The sequence below is a fragment of the Trichechus manatus genome, unplaced genomic scaffold (assembly GCF_000243295.1).
Source record: "Trichechus manatus latirostris isolate Lorelei unplaced genomic scaffold, TriManLat1.0 scaffold00080, whole genome shotgun sequence".
Lineage (NCBI taxonomy): Eukaryota > Metazoa > Chordata > Mammalia > Sirenia > Trichechidae > Trichechus > Trichechus manatus.
The window spans coordinates 2690830-2715395 of NW_004444016.1; the positions used below are offsets into that span (position 1 = coordinate 2690830).

General features: G+C 50.3%; 1 protein-coding gene across 3 annotated transcripts in view; it reads left to right on the plus strand.

Annotated features, from left to right (window-relative positions):
• The window catches only part of PEMT (phosphatidylethanolamine N-methyltransferase), a 126020-nt gene that overhangs the window by 79045 nt on the left and 22409 nt on the right, over positions 1-24566 (plus strand). For 2 of the 3 annotated variants that reach the window (XM_023735553.1, XM_004381013.2), the window contains 2 exons: positions 3529-3644; positions 14446-14591. In XM_023735553.1, coding sequence (XP_023591321.1) covers positions 3529-3644; positions 14446-14591 — 262 coding nt within the window. Of the gene's footprint in view, positions 1-3528; positions 3645-14445; positions 14592-16127; positions 16901-24566 lie in introns of those variants that run through there. The other variant, XM_023735552.1, reaches the window with a different exon arrangement.

Genomic DNA, 24566 nt, shown 5'->3' on the forward strand with positions numbered 1-24566 from the left:
TGGTGGATCCGTGCTGTATTAGCTGATAGGGGACCTCTCCATGTATGTCTCCTCGCTCTCTGTTCTCTATCAGTTTCTTATTCCATTTGGTGCTTGGCTGAGTTCTTTATCTCTTCCTTTGATGTTTAGGATTTCAGGATTGCTGTTTTCTCTGTTTGGCTTAGTTTTTCAGATCTTTGCTGTGGAGGGACGGCGTGGTGCTTCTGCCTAGAGCGCCATGTTGCTGGAAGTCCTCTTGCAAGTTTTTAAAACCCCAGATGCTGCTCACCAAAGTAGGATGTAGAACATTTTCTTTATGAACCTTGTTATGCCAGTTGACTTAGATGTCCCCCTGAGGTGTATCTTATGTACAATGACATGCACACATTTTAAGCATAAGTTTGAGTTTTGACAACCGTGTATGCCTTCGTAACCACTATCATGATCAAGATATAGAACATCTGCACCCCCTAGGAAGCCCTCGTGCCCCTTCACCATCTGCCTTGCGTCCCCAACCCCCCATGGCCTTCTGCCCCAGTCTCCGTGGCCTGGGCTCAGTCACTGTGGCTAGTGTGCCAGATGGGTGGTACCCTTTAGTGCCTGGTGCTTTTGCTCTGCATCGTGTTTCTGAGACCCAGCTCTGCTCATTCCTTTGTATCACTGAGTGGTATTCCGCCAGATGGATGTGCCACATGCACCTTGTTCACCAACCCCCTTAAGCAGGCCACGATTTCTAGAACGCAGGAGTCATGATCCCAGGAATATGGAATGTTAGCGACTTTGACTTCCTGTGTCACAGATGGAACTGAGGTCTAGAGAGAGAGACTGGTTTCCCAAGCATATGTGGGCACCAGGCAGCCGGGCTGGCCCCCAGGGCTCCTGACGCCCAGTCTGGTGCTGGGCCACACGCTGGCCCTGGCTGGGGTGACGACCCCTCCTCACATGAGGAGTGTCTGCTGTGTCACTTGTACCTGGAACAACGCTTCAACAGGAAACACCGTTCCATGTTTCTGTAATTTCTCAGACCTTAGTGTCCTTGTGAAAGCGCTATCCTGTCAACCAGGAGAAAAAGTCAGTTGACTTTAAAGCTGTAACTTAAAATCCCACCCAAGTTGAACAAGGTGTGCCAAACTCAGCTTGTTTGAAAAGCAAATAGGCCCTCAGGGTGGGTGGAGAGGGGCCTCCCTTTGAGGAGAGGGCCTCCTGTGGGTAGGGTACAGAGGGCCTGTTTCATCTCTGTGAATGGAGTTAATGGAGCCTCCCACAGGGCTGTTCTGAGGAGTGAGCGCGTGTTAGAGCACCTGGGAACTGCTAAGCCATGGTGGTTGTTATTCTTACTGTCAATGTCTCAGTGTCAGAAGGGTCCCAGGCCCTTGGTAGGCCCCTCGTCCTGCCGTCCTGTCCTGGGGCATGGCCTGAGCACCCCACCCCACTGGAGCCCTGCACATCTGCCTCACAGCTGTGCCCTCTGCTAGGCCCGCAGTCATCTGGGTGTCACCCCATGACTTTCTGCCCTGCGGTCTGGCTGCAGTGGAGGGTAGCATGTCTTCTTGGGACCTCCAGGGGCTCTGGAGCCAGGCGCCCACATCCCTGCAGGCTCAGTGAGACCCTGCTGCTAGCCATGTGCTGCAGACACACACACAAATGCCTAACTCCATGCTCGCCTCCTCAGCTTGCTCCCTGGGGTGGCTGGTGTTCATTGGGTTCTGGAACCTCAGCAGCATGGTGCACAGTGCCGGCTCCTCAGGCTCTGGGAAGGCTGGCTGAGTGGGACAAAGTGGCCCCAAAGAGGTGGTTCTGGGGCATGGCCCTGTGGCACCACTACTGTGTGTCAGGACCCCACCCCCTGAACATTGACCTGCATCCCAGCCCCTGAGATCTCAGTCCCTCCTCTTCCTCAGGGAGGGCCAGCAGAGGCCACCTGCCTGGAGCCAGGCCAGGGGCTTTGTTACCTTCCAAGGGAATCAGACAGCAGTGCCAACCACTGGTAGGGACCGAGGGCATGGCCCCAAGAGCCCCTGCTCACCTCACTTCCCTTAAGCTCAGTCTCCACCCTCCCCCAGCCTACCACCGCCTAGCAGATCTGAGGGTGGCATCATAGCCTTTGGTCACATCACTGGCTGGCTCTGAAGCAGCTAATCACTCTCCTGCTAATTGATTGCTGGGGAAAGGCAGATTTCATTTGGGGAGCTAAGCCCGGCAGCAGGCATGGTTATTACGTCGGCTATAATGGAGACTGATGGCCTATAGGCTGGGACCAAGTCCTCCTGGAATGTCCAGAGCCACATAACGCCAGGGCCTCTGTGCCAGAGCCCGCACACCACACAAATGCAGTTCAGCTCAGCCAGCTGCGGATGGGGCCTGCTGTGTTAGATGCCGTCCAGTTTACGTGTGTATATGCATGGCGCGCACACACACACAGACATACGCAGACATAGACACACAGCCGCACACACAGACACAGACACAAACACAGATACAGATACACAGACATACACGTAGATACACACACAGATACATATGCACAGACATACAGAGATACACAGACATGCATACGCACTCCCCCCCACCACAGACACACATGGGGACACACAGATGCACACACTGAGACACGCAGATAGGAACAGACATACAAACACACAGAGGGTAACATTTTTTTTCACATTGCAGGAGCCCAGGTGGGTGACTTGCCCATATACTTGGAGCCTATCTGCCCTGATTCCCAGCACCTTCTCTCCAGAGCCCAAGGCTGCATCCTCCCCTTCTTCTTCCCCTCCTTTGGTTCCTGCAGCGGGTGCTGCAGTGTAGGCCCAGCGGGGCATGGGAAAGGCTTAGAGTGGTGGGGACCAGCAGCCTACAGGGGGACAGAAGGACATTGGTCAGAGCTCTGTGATCTCCACTGTGAGCTGTGGGATGTAGACATTCTGGAAAAAAAAGTGAAAAGGCTTCTGTGGCTACGAATTCAAAGTGTGAAAGGTCGAGCCTTCAGGAAAGCCCGCAGGACTTTAGTGTCTAGGGGGAGGGGAGGGATTGAGCTCTCAGCACCAAGTCATGGAGCCCCCACCTGCCCCGCCTCATGCCACGGGGCGCGTGAGCAAGGGGGCTGTGGGCCTCTGTCAGTCTTGTTTGTGCTGCCCCTGTGCCAGGGGCCTTCTTGGGCAGCTGAGCTTATTGGAGTCTTAGGGCTTCTATGTTTCCAGCTGTTCCTTCTCCCTGTCTGCTGCGGGCTTCTTGGTACAATAAGGCTCAGGTTCCACGAGGGGCCTGTGGTTGGCAGTCCTGTGCACTCACATGCTAGCCGGGGCGGCTCTCTGCTTCTTGGTTAGAGGGTTTGCTCCTACCGGGATTCATGTCCCACCTCCACTAGCCCCATGTGGGGATGTGTTGGAATGCCCCTGACCGAGCAGTTGCCTCTATGTGGCCCTCCTTCTTCAGAGGTGGGACTGTGGGACCTTGAATCCCAGAGGAGACTTACTCCCCACCCCCATCCCGGGATTCTCCCCAACAACATTTCACGTGTCCTTCTTGTTCTCTCTCTTCACAATGCAGGTTGCGAGATGGGAACAGAAGACCCGCAGGCTGAGCAAGGCCTTTGGGTCACCCTACCTGGCCTGCTATGCACTGGGCGGCGCCATCCTGCTCCTGAACCTCGTCCGCTCACACTGGTAAGCCGCACCCAGGGGCTGCAGGGCTGGGCCTGCCACCAGCTGGTACAGTCAGCTTCCATGGTTTAAGAGTCCATGGCGCCTGAGAGGAGGGGCTGGCAAATGCTGGCAGTACCGGGTTGATCCAGATGGGGGCGCGTTGCATCTGGAGGAGCATAGATTGCTGCCCCTCCTCAGGCAGGGGACACATAACACTAAGTCTCCTCTAAGCCTGGGGCCGGCAAGGAGGAGGGGGACAGAGGGAGCAGCACCAGCATGTAGCCACACTGCTTTAGTTGTTCCCTCCAGGAGGTGTCAGAGCAGGACCGAGGCCCTGGCGGGAACGCGTCTTAGAGGTGGAGCTCCACCCACTGACCACTGGTTTTGGCCAGTTCTTCCCCCTCCTTAGGAAACCCTCATCAGAAATGTGGTTCCAGCTACCATCCAGGTCTGGGAGAGCCCAGTCCACCTGCCTCTGAGCCTCAGTTTCTCATCTGTAGGGAGACAGAGTGAGCACCCACCCATGGGTTTCTGTGAGAAGTGAGTGCTGCTGCACACTGACCAGTTACTTACCCTCGGCCTGTGGTGCGTCAAAAGCTGAGGAGCTGTGCATGAAAACCCATTTCTGGCTCCTCACACGAGGCTGGATGCTCCAGCAGCTTGACTGAGGCATGTCTGATGCTGCTCCTTTATTTATTTTTTTTAATTTATTTTTTTTATTGTACTTTAGATGAAGGTTTGCAGAACAAATAGTTTCTCATCAAACCGTACACGTATTATTTTATGACAGTGTTTAACAACCCCACGACATGTCAGCACTCTCCCTTCTCAAATGTGGGTTCCCTATTACCAGCTTTCCTGTCCCCTCCTGCCTTCTTCTCCTTGTCCCTGGACTGTTGTGCCCCATTAGTCTCATTTTGTTTTATGGGGCTGTCTAATCTTTGGCTGAAGGGTGAACCTTGGGAGTGACTTCATTACTGAGCTAAAAGGGTGTCCGGGGTCCATACTCTCAGGCTTTCTCCAGTCTCTGTCAGGCCAGTAAGTCTGCTCTTTTTTTGTGAGTTAGAATTTTGTTCTACATTTTTCTCCAGCTCTGTCTGGGACCGTCTGTTTTAATCCCAGTCAGAGCAGTCAGTGGTGGTAGCTGGGCACCATCTAGTTATACTGGACTCAGTCTGGTGGAGGCCGCGGTAGTTGTGGTCCATTAGTCCTTTGGACTAGTCTTTCCCTTGTATCTTGTTTTCTTCATTCTCCCTTGCTCCTGAAGGGATGAGACTAGTGGAGTATCTTAGATGGCTGCTCACAGGCTTTTCAGACCCCACCCTCTACTCTCCAAGGTAGAATGTAGAACATTTTCTTTATAAACTGTGTTATGCCAATTGAGCTAGGTGTTCCCTGATACCATGGTCCCCACAGCTGTCTACCCTGATGCTGCTCCTTTAGATGTGGCCTGCATTCCCCACTCCGTGGCCCTGCCTGACCCCTGCCTTCCTACAGGGCCCAGCTGGTGCTGGTGTGACAGCAGAAGTGTCTGCTAGGTGCTGGGCCCTGCATAGGGAGAGCCTCTGTAATGCCACGGGGGCATAGGGGGCAGATGAAGCACTTTCATGTTTCGCTCCTGTTGGAGAGGCATGGGTGGCCCTTCTTCTCATTTCACAGATTAACAAACTGAGACCTGGCTGGGGTCAGAGCTCGAACTTGGACCCAGGCCTTCTCTCTCCTCGTCTGCATCCCCGTGGGTTTGGCCTTCCTGAGAGTAAGGTGAGGGGAGTATGGTCTGGAGGGTCTGCCGAGTGAGGCTCCTGGTCTTTACTTCTTGGCCACTTGGACTGCCTGTTTCTTGTGGCTTCCTTTGCCCAGGCCAGGACAGATATCTCAGGGCCCTGGTCCTGAGAGGAGAGGGAAGGGCTCCTGCTCTGGGTTGAGTGAGGGAGGTCTTTTTCACCACATGACGGGGCTTGCAGCTTGGCCTGCTTAGGGTAGCTTGGGCTTGTGGAGAAGTGGCAGGGAGTCACCCAGCTCAGCTGGCCTGCAGGGCCTGCCCATCAACAGCTGGTGGGCTCCCAGAGCAGGGAAGAGGCCCATTTACAGATGAAGAAGGCAAGGCCTGGCGGGGGCAAAGACAGGCATGTTCAGGCCTGGGAAAGGTGGTGGCAGAAACACCAAGGCTACCTTAGGCTTCGTTCCTGGTTCATAGCAGTGAGAAATCTAGAGCTAGAGGGGAACGGGGTTACCCTGGGGAACCATCGCAGGGTAGGACCTTCAGCAACCCCCATGGCTCTGCTGCCCCCTATGCCTTAGCTCCTCTGCAGCATAAAAGAGATAATATAAGAAGTGCCTAGCACCTGGTGGGTGCTCACTGTCATGGTTACCACCTCCACCCTGGGACTCCTGGAGTGTCCCTGAGCGAGCAGGCCCTAGAGGGGCAGGGACTGGGGCATGCCTGGATCAGTGGGGACTGGGATTAGATGGAAGGGCAGAGGGGGGTGCTCAGTCCCCATGGTGAGGGTGAGCAGCTGCTGAGGCCATAAAAGTGCTGCTGGCCTGGCAGTTCTTCTGCGGAGCCCGCCACCAGCACAGCAGTTAAGGGACCCAGCAGTGCAAGTGGTACAGGGCCAGTGCTGCATCTACCTCCCTCTGCCCCCTTTCCCTCTGGGGCCTCTGTTCTGGGTCTGGGTGCCCCGGGAGGCCCTGCATGTACGTGGGCCGTGCTGCATCCTCCCCAAGCAGTGCTGTGCGAGGTGTCCTCTATCCCCACCTCCCAGAACCCCCGGTACGGGTCACCATGATGACTCTGACCACCTGCACTGGCTGTTTTGGTTGCCTCCAGCCCTTGCCACAGTCAGTCCTGCAGCAGGGCAGACCCTTGCCCACAGATGACCTGGGCCAAAGGAACTCCTATAAGGGTGGGGGGCACCTCCTGTACTTGCACATGTGCCCCAGGAAACCTTTGATGACCTCAAGTAATGCAGTTTCCAGGGGACACATAGCCTGGGCTGGGCATTGGTGGCTAGGGGGTGCTCAGAGAGGCTACAGGGTGTGGGAGTGGGAGGGGGAGTGGGTGTGTGGAGAGGGGGCCAGCTCTTCCTTCCCCCAGTCCACTTCACCTGGACAGGAGAAAATGTACCAGGGGCATCATCTGGTCAAGCCCTAAACCTCAGAGCCTCTACGCCAGCACACGTCAGAATAACTTGAGTCTTGTCAAGAATGTGGCCACCAGGGCTCCTGGGCCTTCAGAATCAGCTGCCTCGGCACCTGTGTCTCCAGAGGCTCCTGGTGCACCAGGTACAGCCAGGCTGGGAAAGACCTTCGTAGTCAGTGCTAGGGTGGGGAGTAAATCCACTTGTCCTTATCCCGGAGGGGCTCTCAGATGGCAGAGGACTCAGACTGGCCACCAGCTGCAACCAGGCATGGGCTGGGGTAGGAGGCGTCTGGAGGAGGGCAAGCCCAGGGTACCAGGGGAGGCAGACTGAGGGGAGGTGGGGAGTAAGTCCAGCCGACCTTCTTTACCGCCCCTGGTCCTGATCCCTGGGGGGCAGGCAGCAGACCTGCTGAGTCTGATGGCTGGGCTCCCTAACAGTCCCAACGTGGCCAGCCAGGCTTGTGGGCTCTGCTGCAGGGGAGACTATTGGCACACTCATGGCTCTGTCCCTGCAGGGCCGTCTGTGTCTGTCACTGCGTCCCCAGTGCCAGTGGGGACTGCTGCCCACATAGGTCAGGATGGAATGACAGACAAGTGAGCAGCCACACCAATGAGGCAGCCACAAGGACAGTAATTCAGGTGGCAGTGGGACAGGTCAGGTGGCAGCTTGGCCATGGGTGGGCACATGTGGCTAGAGAAGAGGCATTCCTTCGGTCTTGGGGTCAGGCTGGTGTGGGAGTTGGATCTGTAATGGGCAAATGAGATTCCTGTGGGCTGGGAGGCAACATGTATTAGTTGTCTGTGAATGCATGACAAAGTGCTACAAACTTGCTGCTTCACACCGCACATACTTCTGGTCTCGGCTCCCATAGTCCTGGGCTTTGGGCTCCACCAGGCTGCAGTCACGGTGTTGGCCAGGGCCACGTCTCTACTGAGGCCCTGGTTCCTCACTCACTGCAGTTGGCAGGACTCAGTTCCTTGGGGTTGTAGGACTGAGCCCTCGGCTCCTGGGGACTACCCACCACTCCCTGCAGCATGGCCCTCTCTGTAGCCTGGCAGTTTGCTTCTTCAAGGCCAGCAGGAGAGCGTTTCTCTTGCTTCGTACCATCTCTGACTTCTTCCATCTCTGACCTCAAGATAATCACCCAAGATAATCAGCAAGTCAGCTGATTAGGACCTTAATTACTCAGCAAAATCCCTTTACCTTCACCCTATCATAGGAATGGCTAAACTCAAGGGGAGGGGATTGTACAGGACGTGGACCCTTGGGGGCCGCCTTAGAATTCTGCCTACCACATGGTGGAAGGGAAATCGAGTCAAGGAAACAACACCAGCAAAGGGCTCACGCAAGGGCAAGGGCCCAGCATGGCTAGAGCTTAGAAAGTGGGGGCATGGCATACAGGGAGGAGGCTGGAGAGGGGCAGGCTGTAGGGTGCTGTGCCCACCCAGGGGAAGGGCCTTGGCTGGAGTTGGGTTTTAGCAGGGTGCGCCTGATGGCAGAAGTGGAGGGTGCTTTGGGAGGAGACTGGGGCAGGAGCCTAGGTGGAGGCCTGAGGCCTGAGCTGGGGGCAGATTCAAAGGCCTGTGCAGATGAGAACCCCCAAGATTTGGCAACTGGTTGGATGTGTAGACAAGAGGGAGGGGTGGTGGTGGCTGGAGGTACTGGAGGAAGGCCCTCCCCAGACACTGTTCATCCCTACATGCCTGGGATGCCACCCTCACCTGCCTTCCGATAGGTGCAAGGTGCGGTCAGGGAGCTGTGGGCAGGGAGGTGGTGGGGATCTGTGTGGCAGCTGGAGAAAAGAGGCCTGAAGAAAGGGGGACCGGAGAAGGGACAGGAGGTGGGAGAGAGGCTGCATCTCAACAAGGTGAGCCCAGGTGGTAGGGAGCTGGCCCGGGGCGGGATGGAGGGGCAACTGCTCTACAAGGACAAGTGGGCCATGGACCTGTGGCTGCAAGGTGAGATGATGGAGGCCCCACCCTGGGGTTGACCTCTGTCCTCTCTGGGGCTCTGGGGCCTTGGGGCCCTTTATCTGGGAGAGGGTGGGCAGGGACCCCTTAGGGCTGCTGAGGGACCATGGTAGGAGGAGCTCACCGCTCTTATCGCTTTGTTTCACGTGGGTGAGGATGTCGGGGACCCTGGGTGTGAGGCGCGAGGCTACCTCGCTGTTCGTGGGTTATGGGGGCAGGAGAAGGCATGACTCCTACCCCAACCAGGCTGGTTCCTATTTGGGGAAGAAGACAGCACTCTTCTTGGCTGGAGTGGGCTTTGTGACACTTTGAAAAGGCACACAGAATTTGTACAGATTTATAGCCCTGCATTCTAGTCCCTTGAGGGTTTCAGGGGTGCATAGGTGACCTTCGAGTTTTAGCAGGTATTTGTTTAAATGTGTCTTAGAAAAAAACAACCACACACATCAGATGCCCGGTTTCATGGGAAGGATTGCTTAGTGTGAGTCCCTAGGTGGTGCAAACAGTTAATGTGCTCAACTGCTCACCGAAAGGTTGGAGGTTTGAGTCCACTCAGAGACACCTCAGAAGAAAGGCTTGGTGACCTACTTCTGAAAAATCAGCCATTGAAACCCTGTGGAGTACAGTTCTACTCTGATACACATGGGGTCAACTCAATGGCAACTGCTTTTTTTTGTTGCTTAGTGTGAGGTGAAGGGTATAAAGAGTGAGTTTAAAGACATACGAAGTCAATAATAGTGAAGATAGTCCCTGACTAGTTGATGTTTGGCGTGTGCTTCTTGTCGGTTGCAGATACAGGGACCAGCTGCGCCCTGGGGTGTGGGCTCCGTGGTGCTCACCTGCTGGGCATAGTGGGACACACGTCATGCACGTGATCATGCCACACACACATGTGGATGCTCCTGCCCCCACCCAGAGCTCCTGGGATTTCAGGGAGCAGTGCGCAGACAGCCTCAAGTCACGTTGGTAACGGAAAGCACAATCCAGGTTTTAAAAATAGAACCCAAGGCAGATGAATGGGCGTCTCTCCGCCTCCACAACCCAATGCAGAATATTCCGAAGGAAATTGCCCCCTATTACTTCATTCTGTTCCCAAGCCTGTGGCCTCAAAGAGCTGCTCGTCCTCTATTAATCATACATGGAGACCAGACTGTGCTTTCTTGGCTTAATGGAGGCACTAGGCACTCACAAAAGAGCATCTGACGGGCTGAGCCACGCGGTTCCTGTAAAGCAGACTGTGTGGTCACAGTTTGTACACGCTGGCGTGGGGCCTAGGGAAGCCTTCCAATGCCAGTGCCCCGCAGAGCCCGCGTGGGGGATGGGCACTCTGGAGGCATCAAGCTGACCTGTGAGAGAGTGCAAGCAAATCCCTGCCCCCACCCCGGGCCCCCCTTCTCTACTGGTGATGGACATGGAGGAGGAGATGGGCTAGCAGGTCTGCAGCTTTGCCAGCTTGACTCAGGGCTCCCCAAGTCTTCTACCCACTTCACTCAAGAGGACCAGGGTATCCTGGCCTGCCCAGCCCTGCCCCACCATCTGGGGCTATGAGTGTGGGGAGCCATGGAAGGTGCCTGATGAGGAGAAGGCTGTTGTCCACGAGAGGCTGCCACTGGCAAGGACCTGTGGGTGTGAAAATGTGTCGGGGATTTCTGGGAAGAGGAGCAAAGGGGAAGGGGCTGTGAGGCTTAGGTGACAAGGAGGGGTGAGTCAGGCTGTGTGCGAGGCCTCACCAGACTGAGTAGAGTGGGGTGGGCTGGCGTCCAGGATCAAGGCCAGGGCTGGAGCCACTGATGGGAAATCCTGGGGCCCTGGGCCATGACCGACCAACTGAGGGTTGAGTCTGGGGCACCCAAGGCACACTGCAGGCCTTTGTCAGAGAAGCGTGTCAGCTTCCAGACCAGATCTGTGTTCCGACTGAGCTGTCCTTTGAGGAGGTGGGCCAGAGACGCACAGTCCCAGGCTGCAGCATATTAGAGCAGAAGGTCCTTTTCACCTTTGGCCTGCTGCATGCACCCCTGGTCAGGCAGTCCTGCCTTCTGCTGGGATGATGGGGACGGTTCCTGGCAGAGGGACCGGCCAGGTGGCCCAGCACGTGCATGAGGCCTTCTGCCTCCACCCCAGCAGCTACTTCCCATGCCCTGAGAATGAATTCCAGGGTCCTCACCAGGGTGCGGGTGCAGGCTCCGTTCACCCACTCCCCTGCCCTGCACCCTGTCCATCTTCAAGGTGTCCAGACCCAGCTCGTCCTTTTTCTGGAATGCTCTCTGCCGCCCTACCCCCTTGGCTAACTTCTCCCTTTAGATCGCAGCGTAAATGCCCTTCTATGCTGTGGCCCCTGTGCTTTTTCTTCACGCCACTGTCACAGTTTGCAGTCCTTGGTTCACTCCTGTAGCTCTACAGGCAGAGGGGCCTGGGCTGGTCTGTGATTTGCATGTGCCCAGCCCCTGGGCACTGTCAGCCACCTTGGGAAGGAGTTGGTCTGCCCCTTGCAGCAACACCATACATGGAGACAGGGTAGGGATTACAGATCAGAAAACTGAGGCCAGGGTACCAGGTTTGTCAGAACTCAATCTCACTCTTCTGCCAGTACCCACCTGCCCTCTATTGTGTTGCCCACCGGTGCTCCCCTGACGGGTTTGCTAGGCTGTGAGCAACCTAGGGCTGGCCAGAGGTTCCTGGCAGGTCTCACTGCCCTAGGTATGAGCAGACTGAGGTCAGCCGGGGCAGCAAGAAGCAGGTGCCAGAGCTGAACAGGTGGGCAGGCAGAGCCCACAGGCCAGGCAGTTGGGTGTCACTTCAGCTCATGAGAACATGGAGGCCTGACCATCACTACACACATGCTTACACACATACACATATGTATATACACACACAACGCATGCATACATACATGCAACACATACTTACAGATATACATATGCACGCACACGTGTACATACACACATATACGCACGCAATGCATGCATACATACATGCACATACTTACTTACAGATACACATACCTACACGCACACATACATATGCTCACACATATACACGTACTGTGTTTTTACACAAATAGTGTATGCCTTCTACATTTGTTTGCCAACTGCGCCCTCTCCCTGTGAAGTATTTTCATAAGGGCTGCTATGCCAGTTTTTTTACATATTGCTGTAAAAAAATTAGCATAGCATGCTTATGAAAATACCTCGTAGGGGAGGGTGTGGTTGGCAAGCAAATGTAGATGGCACGTGTTCTTTGCATAAAAATACAGTACACACACAAACTCTGCTGTGGGTGGTCCCTGAGGCAGTGGTAGCCAAGGAATTGGGTGTCTGCAGGTGAGCCCCGCCCCTGAGTGGGTACAAAAGATGGTGGCGGCTGGCTTGTGAGAAAGTCTGGTGAAGGCATGGGGTGGAGCATGGGGGTGGCAACCGTGCACAGTGCTGAGTGTGCCCCAAGCTGGCAGCTGTGACCCTGAGCCAATCCCAGTGCTCAGCCTGGAGCTGCAGGGTGACCCTGAGCCTGCATTGCAGGAGAGGGCAGGGAGGGCAGCAGTGGGTGGAGGGTTGAGTCTGGACAACATGACCAGGGACCAGCTTTGCCCTGATACACGTGTGCCACTGTTTGACAGGTTACCCTGCAGGCCCCTGCCCACCCTCCTCCTTCCCACTTCCTCCTTGCCCCCCCCCGACTTTCTTCACTCTGGTGGGGGGAGGGGGATGAGGGACTAGGCAGGGGATATGCTTTCTCTCCATTCAGTAAATATGTACTGACCCCCATCTGCCAAGCAGTGCCAGGTCCCAGAGAGAAAGTCTACTTGACGTAAAAGTTCCAGGGAGGCAGTTTTTAGCTCAGCCTAAGGAAAAAATTTTTACCACAATCTGAATTTACCAATGGAATGAATGAATGAGTAAATGAACAAAGATGGTAAATTCTTTCTGCTTCAGAGAGCCTGGTGAACAGAGATACTTAGCAATGGATGGATGGAAGGATGGATGAGGGATGTAAAGATGAATAGATGTGTAGGTGGGTCTGGAGACCATGGTTTCAGGGGACATCTAGGTCGATTGGCATAACAAAGTTTTTTAAGAAAATGTTCTGTATCTTACTTTGGGGAGTGGCATCTGGGGTCTTAAAAGCTAGCAAGTGGCCATCTAAGATGCATTAATCGGTCCCAACCTTCCTGGAGTAAAGGAGAATGAAGAACACCAAAGACACAAGGAAAGTATTAGCCCAAGAGACAGAAAAGGCCACATATACCAGAGACTTCATCAGCCTGAAACCAGAAGAACTAGATGGTGCCTGGCTACCACCAATGACCGCCCTGACAGGAAACACAACAGAGAGTCCCTAATGGAGCAGGAGACAAATAGGGTGCAGAACTCAAAATGTAGTAAAAAGATCAGACTAAATGGTTTGATTGAGACTGGAGGGACCCCGGAAGACATGGCCCCCAGACTCTCTGTTAGCCCAAAACTAAAAGCATTCCCAGGGCCAACTCTTCAGTCAAAGATTAGACTGGACTATGGGACATAAAATGATACTCGTGAAGAGTGTGCTTCTTAGTTCAAGTAGATACATGAGACTAAATGGGCAACTCATGTCTGGAGGTGAGATGAGAAGGCAGAGAGGGTCAGGAGCTAGATGAATGGACAGGGAAAATCCAGGGTGGAAAGGAGGAGTGTGCTGTCACAGTATAGGGAGAGCAACTAGGGTCACGTAAGAATGTATGTATAAATTTTTATATGAGAGACTAGAATTGTAAATTTCATTTGAAGCACAACAATTGAAAAAAAAAAGAAGAGACTGATGGATGAAAGGATGGGTGGATGAGTGGGTGAATGGATGGGTGCTATGTGGATGGGTAGAAGAGAGATTGATGGATGGAGGAATGGGTAGATGGATGGATCATGCACTGCTCTGGCAGGGAGGTGCCTGGTACAGAGTGAATATTCAGAAATGGCTGGAGGAAGTGGTTGTCCCGCATGAGACAGCAAAAGCTTCATGTCTCTTCCGAGTGTGATGATCGTGGGGGAGTGAGGATGTGTGTTTGTGGTACATGCCAACACTTGTGCCCACACACGTCCCCTTCCTTTGAGTGTGCCCGTCACACAGCACCTAGGGCCTCCGCTGACCAGTGCTACTCCCCCACACAGGGCCCAGACCTTGAACTCCCCCTACCTGCAGCTGGGCCAGCCCTCCTAGGTGGGGTGCTCAGGTACCAGGGGCCCTGCTATGCTGCCTGGGACTTGTGCCTAATTTTCTAAGCCTTGCCGGCCTCTGCAGTACAAGTTGCTAAAGTGGACAGGATCATGGTTTGCAAACTGGCAACCCTTGGGCTGAAGCTGCCTGCTGACATGCACAGAGTCTAAATTGTTGTCAATTAATTGCCTACTTCTTAAACTTAGGACATGTCACATATAAGTCAGGATTTCTGGCTTCCCTTGAAAAATCCAAGAGTCGTACAGATCTACACCGCTTCCTGTCATCTCCTGGTGGCAGGACTGTGCTCTCCACGCAGCCTCAGGCCCCTCCAGTCCATGCCCCTCGTGTTTGTCACCTTGCATGGCCCAGCAGGCATTTGAGTTTGAGACCCTGGACTGGATACTTCTGAGGACCCACCCAGCCTGAGGCCAGGGGCACCAGTAGAGGAAGGGGGTGCAAGGAGTGTGCAGCTTCCTCCCTGTGCAGTGACACTCTGTCCCGCCCCCCTCCCCCCCTTTGCAGCTTCACACAGGCCATGCTAAGCCAGCCCAAGATGGAGAGCCTGGATAATGCCGGGGCCTACCGCGTGGGCCTGGTGCTCCTGGGAGTGGGTGCCTTGTTCGTACTCACCAGCTTCTCTGCACTGGGCTTCACTGGAACCTTCCTAGGTAAGACCCTCTGGCTGGCCGGCCACCCTGGTGGACCAGGTATTCTTGCCCTCCCCTGACTCTTTTCTGTGGGCAGACCTCAAGGGTGGGCTGGATGGGCTCCGGCGTCCCAGCCAGCGCCAGACACTGGGCTTCTGCCCCCCAGCACTGGCCCCTGAGTGATTTCTCCCCTTCAGAAGGCCCTTGGGACCTTGCTTGCACTGCACACAGGGAGAGTGCTGTTTCTGGTGCCCTGGCTGCCTGGCCAGGCCGGATTCCTGTGTTTGGGCCCAAGGCAGGGGCAGGTCTGGGGTGGGTGTGGTGAGGGGTGGGGATATGATTCCTTGTATTTGTTTCCCACTGCCTGGGGATATGGAAATTTCAGGCTGGGCCCCCATCCACCCATAATGTCAGTCACTTCCCACCCCTGGGAGCCTATGAGTAGAAGCTACTGGGGGCTGGGGGGCTTGGAGAGCAGGGACCTTTGGAGAACAGGGCAGAGGGGGTGGCGCCTCTGCAGAGGGGACCCATTCCTGGCAGCAAGCCACACATGGGACTTAGCTGGCAGACAGGGCTGCCGCGGGTCTCAGTCTCCCCTTCCCTGCCACCTGGCCTGTGTATCTGCACCCCACAGACACTGGGAGGCTGCCCTGGGCCCAGCACTGGACCCTACCCTCAGTGGGGGCCACACTGTTAAGGGGGAGGGCTCCGTGTGTGTCCAACACCAGGCCTGTGTTAGGAGCTGGGGCGCAGGGATGGGACGCAGCTATGTGCCTCCTGGTGGGACAGGAACTGTCGGGGGGTCTGTTCCTAGAAGAGGGGGCTGCCGAGAGAACCTGGGAAGAATCAGGGAAATGTGAACACTGTGGCTGACCAGGTGGTGACAGGGCTAGGAGGAAGGAGGAAAGGCCTTGAGCCAAGGAACTACATAGGCAGAGCAGAAGCGGGGGTCTTGTTGGAGGGAGGCCGGCAGGCTGTGACAGGACTGCGGCAAGGGGTACAAGTCGGGGTGGTGGGGCTGAGCTGGACTGGAGGTGCCGAGGGCTGAGCCAGGAGCTGAGGCTGCATCCCCAGGGCTATGGGGAGCCACAGAAAGGCTTGGAAAGACCCTCCCCAGCAACAGGGAGAGTGGGCTGGGGAGTAGGGGGTGGGATGGAGGTGAGGACCAAGGAAGGGGTCGTGGCCCACGTTGCGGGGCTGGTGAGGAATGAGAGATGCCAGGGCCTGGGGTGGAGGGGGGCTTCCTGCTGGAGGTGGGGAGAGACTGTGCTGGAGACCAGAGGCAGACCACCCCTCCAGCAGGGAGGGCCCGTCTTCATTCAGGGCTTAGGGAGCAGAAGGGACCGAGAGGGTGGAGGTGTGGAATGACCGGGTGGGGATGTGGTGGGAAAGGGGGGCTGGTCACGTCAGGGCTGGAAGGGGGTGGTCGGAAAGGAGCCCAAGGATGCCCAGCAGAAGTGGCTTAGAAATGCCGAAGGGGGCCCAAGTGGCCTTTGGAAGTAGGTAACCCTGAGTGAGTTAGCCTCAAAGTGGGTTCTGTGCCATCGCCTCTTCTAGCCCATTTCCTGCTTCCTGGGAAGAGAGCTTCGTCCAGTGGTTCCGGCCCTCACCTCAGATCTGTTGCACCCTTCGTGCTGGGACGATGGCGTGACACAGCTCCCGGTAGCTCCTCCTGCCGCTGTACCCCGTTGGCAGCCGGCTGCCCTACTTTTTCCTCAGATGAGGCTCAGTTGTCCTCAAGGAGCAGCAACAAACACGGACTGTTCTGGGGAGAGGAGGGCCTGCAACGACAACAATGGCGGCCTTTCTGTTTTCTTCACCACGTATATATTAACATGTAGATTTAAATTTCATAATGTGAGTTAATTTTTTTTTAAACTAAAATACATTTGAGGCCTCCTTATATTTTCATTTATTTTAAAACTTTAATTTGATAACTCTTGTATTTTTTCTCAAAGGGCGATGGAGTTTCAAACTACTCCTATGCAAGTACATTGCAAATAGCATGTGGGAGATGTCTTTGGTCCCAACAATCAAAAGCCAAATAGATACAGCTGTCACTGTGTTTTCTCCCTCAACATGTTTGTTTTTAATTTTAGGTAGGAACAATTTATTAATTATATAGAAATTATGCACTATGAGAATTAACTACAATGGATATTTTGTTTGGTTGCTTTACATTTTTTTTCTTCTTCTTTTTTAAAGTAATAATTCCCCATTCCCTTCTCGACCCAGCTCCTGGTAACAGCTAATCTAGTTTTGCCTCTATATGCATTTGCCTATTCTAGGTATTTTATGTAAGTGGGATCATACAATATTTGTCTTTTGTGTGTGGGTTATTTCACATTAGCATTATGTTTTCAAAGTTCAACCATGTGGTAGAAACTTCATTTCCTTTTATGTTGAATAATATTACATTATATGGATATATACACATTTGCTTTATCCATTCATCTGTTGGACACTTGGATTGTCTCCACCTTTTAGCTAATGTGAATAATTCTGCTGTGAACATGACTGTACAAGTATCTATTTGATCCCTACTTTCAAGTCTTTTGGGTGTATACCCAGAGGTAGAATTGCTGGGTCATACACTAATTCTATGTTTAACTTTTTGAGGAACTTCCAAACTGTTTTCCACAGTGGCTGCCATATTGGCCATACATGCATGGGTTTATTTCTGGACTCTCAATTCTACTCCATTGGTCTATTTGTCTGTCCTTATACCAGTGCCAGACTGTTTTGATTACTGCAGCTTTATAGTACGTCTTCTGCTGTGATGCTGAGCAGGTTTCAGTGGCACTTCCAGACTAAGACAGCCTAGGAAAAAAGGCCTTGTGATCTATTTTTGAAAATCAGACCCCGAGAACCCTATGGATCACAATGTTTCAATTCACAACTGATTATGGTGATGGCACAGGGCCAGGCATGGGGTCAGGAACTGACTTGAGGGCAGCTAACAACAGCTAATAGTAAGTCTTGAAATCAGGAAGTGTGAGTTTTCCTAGTTTTTGAAGATTGTTTTGGCTGTTCAGGGCCCCTTACAATTCTGTATGACTTTGAGGACTTTTCCATTTCTGCAGAAACTGTTGGAATTTTGATAGGGATTGTGTTGAATCTGTAGATCACTTTGAGTAGTATTGACATTTTAATAATATTAAGTCTTCCTCTGATCCATGAGCATGGAATATCCTTCCATTTATATAGGTCTAATTTAATTTCTTTTAGCATTATTTTATAGCATTCAGTGTACAAGTTTTTCACCTCCCTGGTTGAATTTATTCCTAGGTACTTTATTCTTTTAGATGCTATGTAAATGGAATTGTTTCCTTAATAACCTTTTCCAGATTGATCATTGCCAGTGTATAGAAACACAACTGATTTTTGTGTGTTGACCTCGTACCCTCCAACTTTGCTGAATTCGTTTATTAGCTCTAGCTTTCTTGTGGATTCTTTGAGATTTTCTATATATAGGATCATGTCATCTGTTAATAGAGATAGTTTAACTTCTTCCTTCCTGATTTGGATATATTTTATTTCTTTTTCTTGCCTAATTGCTCGGCTAGGACTTCAATACAATGATGAATAGCATTGGTGAGAGCTTGCATCCTTGTATCCTTGTCTTCTTTCTGATCTTATGGAGAAAGTTTTCAGTCTTTCACCATTGAGTTTGATGTTAGCTTGTCGCAGCGGCGACGGTAATCGGGTAATCGGGTAATCGGGACGGCGAAGACAGTAACCAACTACACAACTCTTACAGAGAAGTGGGGCCAGGAGGGTCACTCTGAGGAGTCGACCCCCACTTCAGTCCCAGGAGTTTATTTTATAGTCAATACAGCAAGCGATAAAGCAATTAACACAACAAATGGGCTTTGGGAGTGGGCAAGGGAGAAGGAATTCAGGTAAACAAGTTTATCAGTAAAGGGACAATAGGTTTGGGAAAACACATCCCGATAAGTCTCGACATGTTGGAGCCAGGTCTCAACATGCTGTGCAGCATAGAGGCCTGTGGGGGCTGCAGTTGTCAATAGTGCAGCCATGTTTAAATGGCATATATCCCCACATTAGCTGTGTGTTTTTCATAAATGCCTTTTATCATGTTGAGGACATTCTTTTCTGTTCCTAGTTTGCGGAGTGTTTTTATCATGAAAGGGTGTTGGACTTTGTCAAATGCCTTTTCTTCATCAATTGAGAGGATCACATGGTTCTTATTCTTTGCTATTAACGTGGCTTATTGCATTTATTTATTTTCTTATGTTGAACCACCCTTGCATTCCTGGAATAAATCCCACTTGGTCATAGTGTTTAATCCTTTAATATAGTGTATGTCTTAGGCTGAGTTCTCTAGATAAATAAAACCAGTGAAGCGTGTGTGTGTGTGTGTGTGTGTGTGTGTGTGTGTGTATGTGTGTATATATAGAGAGATTGATTTATATATATATATAGAGAGAGAGATTGGTTTATCTCAAGGAAATGACTAACATGGTTGTAGAGGCTGGCAAGTCCCAAGTCCATGGGTCAGGCATCAGGCTGGAGGCTTCTCCTGACTCATGTAGCTGCAGGGGCTAACGAACCCAAGATCGATAGGTCAGACGGCAGGCTGCTGGCCTACAGACTGCAGAGGCTAATGGATCCCAAGATTGGCAGGCAGTACAGCAGGCCACTGGCTCAAGTTCTAAGAACCAGAGGCCAGGTGATGACAAACTGGATGGAGGATCCAGAGCAAGCAAAAGCCAGTGATCTTCGCCAGAGTGACCATATATATTGGATGCAGGCCACACCCCTGAGGAAACGCCTCTTGCAACTAATTGGCTGATCACATCAGATCACATGATGGAGGTGATTACATTATATCACAAAATGGAGGATAACTATATTGTTGCATAACTTCCAAATTACATCATTACTTAACTGCCAAACTACGTCATTACATAACTGCCCAACCACTGAGAATCGTGGCCCAGCCAATTTTACACACAACCTTAACCATCACAGTGCTGGATTCTGTTTGCTAGTATTTTGCTGAGGATTTTTGCATCTCTGTTCATAAGGAATATTGGTATGTAGCTTTGTTTTCTTATGGTGTTTTTGTCTGGCTTTGGTATCAGGGTAATGCTGGCCTCTTAGAATGAGTTAGGAAGTGTTCCCTCCTCTTCTATTTTTCAGAACAGTTTGAGAAGGATTTGTGCTACTCTTTAAATGTTTAGTAGAATTCCATACTGAAGCCATCTGGTCCTGGACTTTTCTTTGTTAAGATGTTTTTGATTACTGATTCAATCTTTTTGCTCATTGTTTTCTTTTCTTTTTCCTTTACAGTGTCACTTCTGCCACAAATTATTTTATTTTTTTATTGTGCTTTAGATGAAGGTTTGCAGAGCAAATTAGTTTCTCGTTAAACCATTAATACACATACTGTTTTGTGACATTGTTTGCCAATCCTGTGATGTGTCAACACTCTCCACTTCTTTACCTTGAGTTCCCCATTTCCATCTGTCCAGCTTTCCTGTCCCCTCCTTCCTTCTCGTTTTTGCACCTAGGCTGGTGTGCCCATTTAGTCTCATATATATGGTTGAGCTACGTGAATTATTGTTTGTTTTATGGGCCTGTCTAATCATTGGCTGAAGGGTGAACCTCAGGAGTGACTTCAGTACTGAGCTAAAAGGCTGTCCAGGGGTTTACTTGTTGTTTTCTGTTAAAATTTTCTGTTTCTTCTGGAGTCAATTTAGGTAGTTTGTGTGTTTCTAGGAATTTGTCAGTTTCATCTAGGTTATCTAATTTATTAATATATTGTTCATAGTAATCTTTTATGATCCTTTTTTATTTCTGTAAGGTTGGTGGTAATGTCTCTACTTCTAAATGAATAATTTCTTTTATAAGGATCAGCACAAAGCTGGTTCCTATGAAGCAGAGGTTAAAGATATCCCAAATGTCCAACTTTTCCAAACTGCTGTACCACTCCGTCATCTCTAACATCAACTACCCCCCCACCCCCAGTACATTCTCTCTTGTCTTTGGGTTCCCTAATTTGTTGCAATGTCTCACAGAACTCACAGACCATATTTACAATTAAGTGTTTTATTAGGAAAGTAACAGGGTGCAACTCAGGATCAGAAACAACTCAGGATACAGTTGTTCGATCAGGACAGCTTCTTCTCAGCCATGCCCGCAGGCAGGCCTTTCTGCGGCCTTTTGGCCTTATCTCTGCACTGCTTGGGTAAGTGTTAACAAAGCTCCTAGCTTCATAGGCAGCAAGCTCCACCGCAGCCCTCTCTCAGTGGTCTCCTGGTACTTAATGTCTCATGCTGCTGTTGCTCGTCTTACTGCTGTGCCACCATCTCTCACTGCCTGCCATATTACAGCTCCCCTCTCGCTCTCTCTGTGTCTTCTGTTAAGCCTAGCAGGATGGCAAAACAGACCAATCCCTTCATTAGGGTTTCTTTGCACCTTATTTGCATTAACAGCAAGCTGTCCAATCCCCTCAGTGGGCTACAAACACCTTATTTGCATAGTCCCACCCAATCATTGTGTGGGAGTCACAGACTGTGGCTTCATTTCTGATTTTTGTTGTATTTTCTTTCTTTTTTCCTAAAGGTTTGTCAATTTTGTTAATCTTTTCAAAGAACCAGTTTTTTTCTTTAATTTTATTTTGTTATTGTTGAGAATATACACAGCAGAACATACACCAATTCAACCATTTCTACCTGTACAATTCAGAGACATTGATTACATTCTTCAAGTTGTACAACCATTCTCACCCTCCTTTTCTGACTTGTTCCTCCCTCTTTAACATAAACTCATTGCCCCCTAAGGTTTCTGTCTAATCTTTCAAGTTGCTGTTGTTACTTTGAACCCATATAGATAGTTCTTAAAAGAGCATAATGCTAAAGGCAGACGTTTTGTACTAGTTAAACTAAACTATTATTTGGTTTTAAGATTTCAAGGGTGTTTTTAGTTTAAGGTTTAAAGATTATCTCAGGGCAGTAGTTTCAGGGGTTTATCTAACCTTCATGGCTCCAGGAAGTCTGGATTCCAGGAGAATTTGGAATTCTGTTCTGCACTTTCCCCCTTCTGATTAGGATTCGTCTATAGAATCTTTGATCAAAATGTTCAGTAATGCTGGCCAGGCACCATCCAGTTCTTCTGGTCTCATGGCAACACATTCTGTTTCCTCCTCTTATTCCTGACTGTCCTTCTTCATCTGTTGCTCCGGGTGAATAGAACCCTATTGTGCCTTGGATGACCACTTGCCAGCTTTTAAGACCCCAGGAATTAGGAGGTAGAACAGAAGCACTAAACACATTATTAGGCCAATTAACTGCGATGTCCCATGAAACCATGGCCCTAAATCTCCAAACCAAGGAACCAAATCCCATGAGGTTTTTGGTTGTACATAAGTGGACTCAGCAGCTATCCTTTTGTTGTTGTTGTAGTAAATATATCTATCACATGACTTTTACCAGAAGGAACCAACTTTTGGTTTCGTTGATGCTCCTTTTCTAGCAATGGGTCTTTCCTGATGACATGTCCAAAGTAGGCAAGATGAACTAAGGAGCATTTTGGTTGTACTTCCTCCAAAACTGATTTGTTCATTCTTCTGGCAGTCCATGGTATAGTCAATATTCTTCACGAATACGACAATTCAAATACAGCAATTCTTCTTCAGTCTTCCTTTCTTATTGTCCAGCTTTCACATGAGGCATTTGAAAAGACCATGGCTTGGATCAGGCACACCTTAGTCATCAGAGTGACATCTTTGCTATATAACACTTTAAAGAGGCCTTTTGCAGCAGAGTTTCCTAATGCAATACTGTGATGGCTAATGTTATGTGTCAACTTGGCTAGGCTATGATTCTCATTTGTTTTGTAGACACTGTGTAATCACCTTCCATTTTGTCATCTGATGTGAGCAGCCAATTAGTTGGAAGGAGAGTTCCTTGGTGGTGTGACCTGCCTACAGTATATAAATGGATATTCTGGCAAAGCTCACTCTCTTTCTTGACCCTGCACTCTTCCTGTAGCTTGACCTCCAGTTCTTGGCATGTAAGCCTGCAAAAGTCTCTGGCCTGCTGCCTGACTAACATAATAACTAGTTAGTTAGTTTGGATTAGTCAGCTGCTGCAACCACGTGAGCCGGCATAAGTCTTCAGCCTGTTGCCTGACCCACAGAGTTGGGTGGGTCATTTGAGCCATTTCCTCACAATTGCCTGAGCCATTTCCTTGAAGTAAATTTCTCTCTATATATATAATTTATAAACACTTCACTGGGTTTTGCTCCTCTAGAGAACCCAGCCTAAGACATTTGGTACTGAGAGTGGTTCTAGAGGAATAATATCTTAAGGATGAGTTTTCTGAATTAGTTTTCAAGTCTAGCTAGACTTAAAGGCAGTTTTCAGTAGTAAAGAGCACACAGTTAATCCATGGCATGATGTGACACAATATCACCACCATTGGATCAAATATTTTTGAGAACCAAGGCTCTGGGTGGTTGTGTATTTGATACCCTTCAACATTTTTGTCATACTGAGAAGTATAATGAAGCTGGCTGGTAGGCCCTGCATTTGCTAGATAAAGTAGATAAAGAAAATGATGAGCTCAGGACTTCAGAGACCCAGCTCAAGCACCACATAAAAGCTCTGAAAGTTGCTATTTGTGCCCTGAAAGCCTTATTTCTTGTAGTAATATCTGATATCGCTGAACCAAACTCAGAGTCTTATCCTAAGAGTGGCTGAATTACAATGCCAATTGAATTCTCAACCTCGAATGATGTCTGAAATTAAAGTGAGGGCATTGATTGGGAAGAAATGGGATTGTAAAGCTTGGGATGGGGACACATGGGCAGATAATCTGAAAGCTAGGAACACTGAGCCCCTAAATTCGTTTGAATCACTCCTGCCAACAGAACCAGTCCTCTAACTCCCATCTAAAGAGATTACTCCAGCTTTGTCTGCTAAACTACCTTCCCCAGTAAAACCATCTCTTTCACCCCCATCTGATGAGATTAACCCAGCTGTGTCTGAAGAATCTTGCCTGAGGTATTGCCTGAGCATTGCCTGAGGCAGATACTTGCAATACATTGCTGAATGTCTTCAGGACCCACCCTCACCAGCCAGTTTTGCTTCTAGACCTGTAACTAAAGTCTTAGTGAACCCCAAGAGGTGGAGTACAAAGTGTGACTCAAGAGGAGGTATGCTACACTCCAAAAGAGCTGCTTGTTTTTTTTTAAGATATACAGACAGAAACTGGGAGAGTGTGTGTAGGAATGGATAGTAAGGGTGTGGAATAATGGTGCAAGGAGCATAAAGTTAGGTCAGTCTGAGTTTTTTGGTATGGGTCCACTAAGTAAGCAGACATTCTTCATTCAGTGTTTTAGCTTGAGAGGCTAGAAAAGCATCTAATAGTTTATTTGGTTGGTTGATTGAAATGTGGACCAAGAGGTGGCCTACATTAAATGAAATTGAAATACCAGAACTGCCTTGGTAAACTGTAGAAGGTATCCAAAGGCTTAGGAATATTGGGATATTAGAGTGGATTTATCATGTTGGACCCACCCACCTACCCCAGAAGTGCCCAGAGGAAACACCTTTCACCACAATTGTAAGGAATAAATTTGTGAAGGGAGCCCTGGCATCCTTGAAGACAACTGTGATTGCTCTTCTGTGTAGGTCAAGATATTACAGTGGAAACTGCCTTAACGGAATTAAGACACCTAACTACAATGAGGGTGATTAGATCTCGGAGTAGCAGGGATCACTTGGCAGTACTTAATAGTGAAAGACAAGGTGAGCATGGTTACTATAGTGGACAGCAGAGTCAAAGCAGTAATCAGAATAGTCTGAACTCACATGGGCTTACCATGTTGACTAATTAGTCATGGTGTTCCTAGAAGTGAAATAAATGGGAAACTTACTAAATATTTACTTAATCTATACAAGCTGAAGAATTCTAGGTCAAGGGAATGGTAATCTAACTTGAATCACCAGAATAGAGAGTCACAGC